Genomic DNA, 9637 nt, shown 5'->3' on the forward strand with positions numbered 1-9637 from the left:
TTCACATTATTAGGACTTCAAATATTATTCCCCGCTGAGCCACGTCGTGTGCTAGAATTACTTTTTCCCTTATAATCTCCATATAACAACCCTGTGCCAATGGGAGAAGCATGGTCTAAGCACCCAGCTGACATCTTTTCCACTCAGAATGGTTTGCTAGTCACCGGTCTCCTGGGCTCGCTCTGCAAGCTCGCTTTCCTCACTTCCGTCTTACATGGACGCATCCTCGTTTGTCATTCTGTGCCCTGTGTCCCCAGCTGGAGAGAGGAGAGACGCCCCTCCTTTCTGACTTCCGTACCAGTTTCTCAGGAAACTAAAGTGATTTCCCCAAAAGTTGCCGAGTAAAGCGCCAGGACTAGTATACAACGGCATCATGCTGTCAGGTTCTACATATATTTTATTTTAGGATGAGCTATAAATATATAAATAGTTTTAAAATAAGGCCATTAAAAACTCATAAATTAAAACGGTCAGCTTCAACCCCTTGCGTACTTCTCTTTCATGACCCTCTTTAATCTTTCCAAGAAGTCTTTCAGTGTGCTCTTCCCGACGTCGCTCACGGGACACGTGGTCTGCAAAAGAAACAGCTCATTAGCTTGCGCCGCTCAGTATTTGTGTCCTGCTGTCGCACGTGCCTGCTCGAGTCGCGCCCACTCCAGCCGGCCGTGGAGCCCGAACCCGATCAGAGCAGGGCCTCAGGCCAGCTTGCTGGGCGTTCGCCCCTGCCCCACGGCCCGCCGGGTTCGCTGTGTTCAGGGCATAAGGCTTCCACTCCTACAAATGGTTCTTGTACCCTTACTACGTGCCTGGCCTCGGGGGCGCCGCCGTGTTGGGGAGGTGTGTCCCGCACCGCCTGGGGCAGCCCAGGGCCGCTGTCCGCCGCTGCCCGGTCAGTAGCCGCGCCACAGCTGGGCGGCGCGTGTAGTGGAGGGGATCCCCGACCAGCCACCCGGCCGCCGCTTCAGTTCGGCTCGCAGCTCTGGGCAGACCTCTGCACTTATAAAACGCTTCCATTTCCTCTTTTGTAAAATGGGAGCGATAGTGCCGATTTTATAAGATGTTCCAGAGGATTAAAAGAGAACGGATGTCATGCCAGCTCCCTGTTGAGTTACCTTAGCTCATGGATAAATAAGGTGGCAGGCCCAGGGAGGGGATGATGTCCCCAGTTCCGTTCCTGGGCCTTAGAGGACGTCCCCTCTGGCTCTCTGCTGGCCGCGGGGCGTTTCCCACTGGCCCGGCACCATGCTGAGTGTGTAGCCTCCTTCAAAGACCCCCCCTCGGCCACACCTGCCCTTCAGCTGGTGGCCCCTCTCTGGGCCGCCTCAAAGCAGAGCACCTCCAGGGGGTTTCCTGTGCTCACGTGCTGCGCCCCACCCACGCCTCGCATTCCCACATCTCCATCTGTGTCCCCACGCCAATGCCCTTGTTGTGCCAAATCCAGTGGCCATCTCTTTATCGTACTTGACTTTCCAGGACAGTTGACACACTTAGCCATTCCCTCCTTCTCAGAAGTGTCTTCCCTTGCCTTCTGGGCACCACGCACTCCCCAGTTTCCCCCACTTTGCTGCTCCTTTTCAGCCTCTTGCTGGACCCTCTGCCTGACCCCTGGTTGTTAGGGCCTCCGGCCCAGAGCGTGGCCTTGTCCTTTCTCTTTGCCTTCCAGGTCTACGCCTTTAAATGACATCTTTCTGCGGACCCTTCATCTTACACCGCAGGCTCTGTGACCTCTCCCCTAAGTTTCAGACTTTTCCAGCAATCTTCCAACACCTCCACTTGGCTGTCCAGCACATACGCAGACTTAGTCTGCAGAAAATTAAACTCCTGGTCTTCTGCTCAGCCGCAAGCCCTGCTTTGCCCTTGGTCTCCCATATCTGTCCTCACCAGCCACCCCCCAAGGGCTCCAGCCTGGAACCAGGTCGCCTTCTACTCACCCCAGCACACCCCGCACACTGGCTCTGTCACCTCCTCCTGCTCGCTCTGTTTTTAGTTGCATCCCACATCTAACAGCCTCTATTGCTCCCACCGTGCAAAACCACAGCCGCCTCCCCGCCCCCGGGGCTCTGCAGTGGCCTCCAGCAGGCCGTCTGGCTTCAGTGCTGACCCGCACTTCAGTCTGTTTCCCTCGCAGCAGCCAGAGCGATCCTTTTAATCCCTCAATCCGGTCGTGGCCTCTGGCCTGCACAGAACCCTGTGGGCGCTTCCCACCACACCTGCGGCGGAAGCCAGAGGCCCGTGTGATGGGGTCTCCTGCTAAAAGCCCCCTGGCTCACGCCGCCTCCACATCTCTGAACACAGGGAGCTCGTTTCTACCTGAGGCTTTTGCACCTCTGTCCCCGGGGAGGTCTGCTCCCTCACTTCATATAAATATCTTCTCAGAGGGTGACACCAGCTACTATATCAACCCTCTTCCTTCCTCCTCACCCCTACGCTCTTTATTCCTCTATTTTTTCTGCACTGCACTAACCATTGCAGGACGTGTCACAGGACATGTTAGTTTGCTTTTCTATTCCCCGCCCTCCCCCATTGGAACATTCTGTGAGACAGGGACTCCGCCTTCTTCTCTTTAGCTCTGCACCCCCTGTACCTAGAACAGCACCTGGCACTCACGGGGCCTCAACAAGTACCTGTCAGTTGAGTGCACGTCGGTTAACAGGGGGCTCCCGCTCAGGGAGGGGCACTTAGCCGGGAGGGCGCGGGCAGGAGCCACGTCCAGCGTGACACCGCTTACCTTGCCGGCCATGGCGCAGAGGTTCCTGTCGAGTTTGCTCAGGAGCCTCCCGGCCGCGCACTCGTGGTGGTGCCTATACACGTTCCGCAGCTCCGTCGCCACCCGGCACAAGATCTCCTTCTCAGTTGTGTTCTAGAAAGAGAAATATTGGAGTGTCATATACTAGCTCCGTCTGAACCTGGGAGAGAGGTTTTCCCTTCTGGTTTCTCTTCCCGGGAAGACAGGTGGCGCAGGAAAGTTAGCTGAGCGGTGGCTCAGGCGTTCACGGCTCCCCACACGGGGTGACCCAGCTATGCGCCTCTGCCGGGATCCTCCGCAGCCACCTCTCCCGGTGCTCTGCACACCCAGCGGCCTCCTCCTTGGGCTCCCCGTTTCTCTTCCCTAAAGGCTTTTGTTGAATGGGTACCTGAATAAAGTCACTGAGCCAGGCAAGCGGCAGAGTGGTGGCCTGAAGACAGAACCATCTCTCCCAGCCTGGCCGGGCCATTCTCTGCGCAACACGAGTCGTTCTTTCTGTGGGATGCGCCTCCATGAGCTCACAGTCAGGCTGTGCTCTCCACCATTCCGATCCGGTTTTAAAATCCAGGTTTCCCCCATTTAGTGACGGTCGCCCCTTTGGCCTGGACAGCGCTGCTTCGGGCCGCACCCTCCACTTAGCCATCCCCAAGGGAGACGGCAGTTCACGTAGAAACTCAGGTCCAGGTGAGGACGTAAGACATTCTCCCACGGTGAGGTGGGGGCCAGGGGCGGGGTGAGGTGTCCCAGGGGTCTGGTCTCAGGGGACCGGGGAAGCTTCCGAGGGGGTGTGCCGTTGCGCTGGGCCTTGGGCAGGGCTCCTGTCTGGGGCCTTTGACCTCGAATGTGCACGCTCGGAGGGTGCTTAGAAAGCTGGCAGCCCTGAATGGGGGCCTGGCCAGCTGCCTCTTCCTGGGGACATTTGGCCCTCAGAGGAGGGAGCGTCCAGGCAGGGAAGCAGCTCTTGCTGGGAACCTGAGAGAGGGATCGTGCCTCAGTCTGAATCAGGCCTGGTGTGTCCTCGCATTCCCCCCGACACGCAGTCACAGGGCCTGGAGAGCAGGACAGCTCGAGCCCCGTCCGGCTCCGACAAAGCTCTCCCTGGTCTCCGCCGGGACGTGCTCTGGTCCCTTGTCATCCACAGTGTGGTCCCGGGCAGCGGTACAGGCCTCACGTAGGAGCTTGTTAGAAACACAGACTCTCGGGCCCCGCCCCCACCCTCGGCATCACAAATGTGCATTAGCAATATCTCGGGGGCGGGGGTTTATTTCAGAAGTACTGTCCAAGCAGCTTTGTTACATATTTTTTTCCTCATTATCAAGGTAATGTAAGTTTACTACAAAAATCATATATATCCCAACAAAAAATGAATTCATGCACTATCCCACCAGCCAAAGAGAACTACTGTTAATATTTTGGTAAATATCTTCCAGTGTTTTTAAAAATACTCTTTTCAAAATAGGGACCAGGTATCGGTACTGCTTTGTAACTTTTTATACTTAACACATAGTACCAGCATTTTCTTAAGTCGTTCGAAAGTATTTGGAAAAGGGGATCGAGAGCTCTGTAGGAACACGTGACGTATTTATACCATAATTGGTCAGTCCCCTATTACTGCAGTGTTTTTGCTTCTGTAAATAATGCCGCAGTACGTCGTCGGTGTAAATCTTTGTGCTCATCTCTTGTTTCTCTAGGCTAATTCAAGAAGCGCCGGAATCCCTAGCTGCAAAAGCTTCCTGCCTCCCTGGCGGGCGTGCTGGCCCGTGGGCAGGACCCGGACAGGGCACATGCTTAACAAACTGGTTAAGAGCCCTCCTGGGCCCTGATTCTAGTTGGAAATTGAAGAGCAACACCAGTGTCTCTGGGCTCAGGGAGCCAAGAACCTCCCACAAATCGGGGGTTTTGCAGGTGAGCAGAGGCGGCGAGGCCGAGGCAAGGGCGTGCTACCTGGGGACGCACCTGGGGTGGACCCCGTGCGGCTGTAGAGAGAACAGCGAGGTTCGAGGGCCAAGAGGAGATGCGTCCTTTCGCCTATTTTTCCATTAAAACCTAATGAGACTTTTGAGAAACAGGCTTGGAGCATAGAAATTAAACTGCCTCTTAGTTTTGCATATGTGGCCATGTGATAGAGGAAAACCCTCTAAAGACATTTGTTAAAGGGTAATTGGATAAAATTGGAAATGAAAAGAGTTTGAATCAAATGGAAAACTTTAAAAACACCTCATTCTAAAGGCTGCTTTAGCTAAGGGCCTCAAAGTTTTAGCTCCATTGGTACTGCAGCAACAGGAAGACGCCCGTACTGACACCTTACAGCTCCTTGTCCAGCTTTCGGTGCCTGCGTGCATCCAGCACAGCTCAGGGGCAGGGGCGCGCTTCAACGGCCCAGTGACCTCGCTGTGCAGAAAGGAGTCTCAAGGGGGAGGCCCAGGCCTGTGCCAGAAGGGAGCCCCCTCGTGGGAATGTCAGACTGACAGAGCGCGTCCGGGAGCTGATGCCAAGTTAGAACTCTGCGGAAGTCGTGGCAGTGACTCCGGTAGAGCTCTAACTTGGGTTGTGACTGGCTTCACCGAGCGTCATAAAAATTGGGTCCTATGTGTCATATCCGTTATCTCTACTTCTGCCCAAATTTAGTCAGCCAGTGCTGTTTATAAGAAAATCCTTTACTTTCACTTAAAAAATTTTTTGAGGGTTGACATAGAGCCTTCTGAAAAATTATGAACTTTAGGCCTCTTTGGCAGAAATACCTCCAGTTCACCGTCCACCCAAGAAATCCTTCATAGCCCAGCCAGCTTGCTTCTGCACTTTGCTTCTCTACAACCAGTTTTGTCAGACGATCAAGAATTGTATCATCTTACAATTACACTTTCCGCTTAAGAGCTGGATTCCAACCAACTTTCAAAATCACTTTCATTTCTTCAGATGTGAAAACTGAGGCTCAAAGAGGAGTGGAGACTTGCAAAGGCCACACAGCGGCTGACGGCAGAGCTGGCTCTAAAGCCACAGGCTGGCTCATTTTCCGGCCCCTGCCCTGCTCTGGACTTCGGTCAGGCTCTCTGGAGATCCAGCACACTAGGCCGCGGACCCTTGTCTATTTTCTATATATATATAAAATATTTATGTATATGTCTTTATATAAAATATTACTATATCACGTTAACATACATAATTTTATATGTATAAACAATCTTCGAGTCCTTCTAACCTACTGATAGAGTCTGATACATAATGAGCTTCTGAAGGACAAAATTATATAATATGTATTCTTATATATGTTTGTTTACATAACATATATAACTATATTATAATGTTATATATTACTGTATATCAAATTCCTGGCATAATTTTTAACGAAATGAGGGAACCAGGTAAAGACCCGAAGAAGAGTTTTTCTCGCCAAGCAGGACGGGTCCGTCTGCGACGCAGGCGCTGGAGTGTGGCCCTGCCCAAACCACGGGGCTGCACTCCTGGCCGAGCTACCCCCAGTGCACGTGGAAAGCAAGTGGTTAGGAGACCACTGGTAAATTGAATCTTTGGGTTTTTCATTCTCAGTTATGTGTTTCCATGAAAACAGGAACTGATGTGCACAAAGCTATTGATATATCTGTAGTCATGTGTTTGTCAGAGAAAATGCACTATCAGCTGTCAAATCTATCTCCTCCCACTGCAGATGGAGGGGCGGGGGTGAGACGCACAGGAGGCGGGAAGGTGAGATGCCCGAGCAGCCAGAGGCAGGGATGAGTTGGACCTTGTCTGGCAGGAGGCTCTGGACCAGGCTCGAGGGGCGTTGGCAGGACAGAGCGAGCCGGGGGTCCAAGGACAGCCAGCCTGGGGCTGGTGGGCCCTTCGCTGACCAGGCTGCGGAAGAGGAGGGCCTCTGGCAAAACCCTCTCTGTAGCCGTAGGAAGTCTCTTAGACAAAATGAAAGCTTCCTCAACCTGTAATCTCAATATCTGTGTTTTGTGTGAGAGCATTTGGTTTTTCGGAAACGTATGGGCCAGAAAATCCTCTCCTTCAACAAGCATTCACTGAGCATCTCCTATAATCCAGGTGCTAGGCCAGAGCTGGGTGAGTCCCAAAGGGCTCTTCCTTGACCGGGAGCTGAGTTAGGATCCCAGAGGCCAAGGTTTCTATTGCGCACCTTCTCAATCAAGTGCAACCAGAAACACCAAAGCAGGTTTTAAGAGTAAAGATCAGAATTCTCATTCTTTGAAAACATGTAACATCTCATAGTTAATTTCGGCCTGTTTTCTGTTCAAAAAGTTTCTTGTTCAGACATTTGTGGATGGCCCGCCTGTCCCAAGTCACCCATTTGCGAAGCAGACCACCCCAGACAGTTCCTACCTGTGGAGCGGCCAAGACGTCTGCCACCGTCAGCTCCATGCACTGTGGGTCCTTGGCCTGGGCAGGAACGAGAGACAGGAGAGAGGGTTACCTCCAACTGCGCAGAATAGTCCTTGCAGGCAGCCTTCACTCCCTCAAACTAAGAAAACTTCCTACAGTCCCTCAGGGGGAAAACAAAGCACCAGGGGACAGGTCTCCCCTCACCCTCTACCAACGACCAACGTCTCTGGAAGCTATTGTATTCTTCCCGCAGTCCAAGAAACACCCACAGCACTACCCTACGTTGATAGATGGTGCCAGATAGCTTACTCACCTTTCTCTCTGTGAGGATGTTCAGTGTTTTGATGGTCTCTTCTAAGGGGATGTTGTACTTGCGTCCAAGGATGAAGTCGCTGCTACATGCTAGTAAGCAGACCAGAGCTGGAATCAGTTGGGAGGGGAGACCCATGAATAGATCTCTATTTGCAATGACAATGCGAGACAATTAGTTTACCAGGAGAAGCTAACAATGCAATTCTGACAACGATATCTCTATATATAGATTTAAAATTGCTGAAACCAAGGGAAAATGAGTTTACATTGGAAATTTTCTTTACACCGGGCTGGGGCCAATCAGCACCTCTCTTCCAGGAGAAAAAATATGCCTCACAGAAACAGGTAAAATGTTCCTGTGAAATCAGACCAATAGGAAAATGAAACCTTTTTTTAAAATTAACTACAAAGTATCAGCATAGGAAATTACACCATAATTTGCTCTTTAGATTAATCTTATCAGCTTGGGGTTGTTGCTGGCTTTTTGCTTTGCAGGAAGAGGCCACAGGTGTCCGAATTTGTTTTAGTGCAATCCTCCTGGGGAAAGATAGAGTAATATCAAGAAAGCTTGACTTGAATAGTATTTTAACCTGGCTTTTTCCAAGTATGGGTGGCATCTTGGAAACTTTTCTTTTGTGGAAAAGTTGATCTGAGGTTCTGCATCTGGGTAGAAGGCAGGCGAGCTCAGGTCCTCTCCGGGGCTGGCATTCAGGCACGCCCTTCTGCCAGGCGAAGGACAGTGAGCGCCGGCTGGGGCTTAGTTCCGTCCCAGCAGCTGCGCAGGTCTTTACCAGGAAGGGGGTGCTAGGCACGTTAGGTCCATCTCGAGGTTTCAGGAATGACTGCTCTTTAAATGGAACTTAAGTACATCTTTAAAGGAGCCACAACCTTACTGGTTTACAAATCAGATGTCCTTGTCAATGGCCACCGCCCACCTGCTGCTTTAGTCCAGCTGCCCTGGGCCCGGCGAGGTGCCGAGTGCCCGGCAGCGCCACGGTCACGCGGCAGGACGGCAGTGCCCCAGTGTGCCACACGTGTCCTCCCTGAGCCTTTCCTTTCCTCTCTGCTTCCCTTCTCTTGTTTCCACCCCTCCTCTCCCTCTTGACTCTCTTTGGAAGGTCACATAGGAGAGGTGACTGCAGAGGTTGTTCCTGCACTTTGGAGCTCATTATAATGTCCGGCGCCCTGTGAAGGACAGGGCCTGGGTGACTGGACCAGGAAGGTCCTTCGACCCTATTTAAGATGGTTCCGTTGGGACTGGGCAACACGTTTGCCAAACTCGAGGCTATGCCTTCTGGCGCCAGCGGATGGAGTCGGCCTGCCCCGCCGCTTAGGGCTGGGCCTCCGCCAGACTGCCCTCCCGCACACCCGCAGCTGCAGGTGGCGGGGGGCGTTCAGTCCACTCCCACTTCGGGCCCACTGGCTACACATTCCAGAGTCCCCCTGGCGCCCTCAGGTACAGTAATCTGCTAGAACGCCCCAGAACTCCGGAAAGCACCGCACATCTTTATTACAGCGGGAGGGCCGATCGGGTGCCGTCAGACGGTGAGGTCTCAAAAGGTTCCCAGCAGGAGGCTCCCGCCGTCGCCTTCCTGCGGTGTGAGAACGTGTCCCCTCCCTGGCGCCTTGCTGTGTGACCCGCGCGGAGTACTTCTAAGCGGGCAGCTCGCCCGAGCTTCCGCGTGCGGTTTCGCTGGGGTGGCGTCCCGCAGGCACGGTTGGTTGAATCGCTGGCCCCTCCGTTGACCTTATCCTGGGCCCTCTCCCTAGAGGTGGGGCTGACACCGCAGTGGCATAATGGCGTGGCTGACCGCATTCCCCGACCCCTCCAGCCTTGAGTTGCCTCATTAGCATAAATTAGAGGTTATCATCTCAGAGAGGGGACAAAGGTCAGACATCTTTGGGTAGGTCAATTCTCTTTCAAAAAAAAATAGACATTTCTCTTTTTTCTCCAGTTATATTGAGATATAATTATATACAGCACTGTATACATTTAAAATGTATATGTAGCATAATATTTGACTTACATATATTGTAAAAGGATTACCACAAGCTTAATTAACATCCATTATCTCGTATGGACACAAGAAAAAAAGGAGAAGAAAAATACGTGTTTTTCCTTGTGATGAGCACTGTTAGGACCCACTCCCAGCACCTTTCAAGCACACCGCACGGCGGCGTTACCAGCAGTCATGGCGTTCCCGACACCCCAGCGCTTCATCTTATAACTGAAAGGTTGCG

At 52.5% G+C, this 9637-nt stretch overlaps 1 protein-coding gene across 1 annotated transcript; it reads right to left on the reverse strand.

The window, feature by feature from the left end:
* Window positions 1-476: 476 nt before the first annotated feature.
* IL4 (interleukin 4) lies at window positions 477-7532 on the reverse strand. The gene is made up of 4 exons (XM_054567862.1): window positions 7398-7532; window positions 7085-7135; window positions 2729-2860; window positions 477-572 (listed from the first exon to the last, which is right to left on the reverse strand). The coding sequence occupies exons 1-4, from the start codon at window positions 7530-7532 to the stop codon at window positions 477-479; spliced, it is 414 nt and encodes a 137-aa protein (XP_054423837.1).
* Window positions 7533-9637: the final 2105 nt, after the last annotated feature.

This window comes from Pteronotus mesoamericanus, unplaced genomic scaffold (assembly GCF_021234165.1).
Source record: "Pteronotus mesoamericanus isolate MK-2021 breed Mesoamerican mustached bat unplaced genomic scaffold, CSHL_Meso_final contig_2, whole genome shotgun sequence".
Classification (NCBI taxonomy): domain Eukaryota; kingdom Metazoa; phylum Chordata; class Mammalia; order Chiroptera; family Mormoopidae; genus Pteronotus; species Pteronotus mesoamericanus.

Bases quoted from the DNA above. Each gene is read 5' to 3' on its own strand.
- IL4 (XM_054567862.1), bottom strand. From the start codon at position 7,532: ATGGGTCTCCCCTCCCAACTGATTCCAGCTCTGGTCTGCTTACTAGCA. The intron at 2,861-7,084 runs GTAGGAACTGTC...TTCTCTTTCTAG, and splicing joins ACGTCTTGGCCGCTCCACAG to AACACAACTGAGAAGGAGAT. The intron at 573-2,728 runs GTAAGCGGTGTC...TTTCTTTTGCAG, and splicing joins TCTGCGCCATGGCCGGCAAG to ACCACGTGTCCCGTGAGCGA.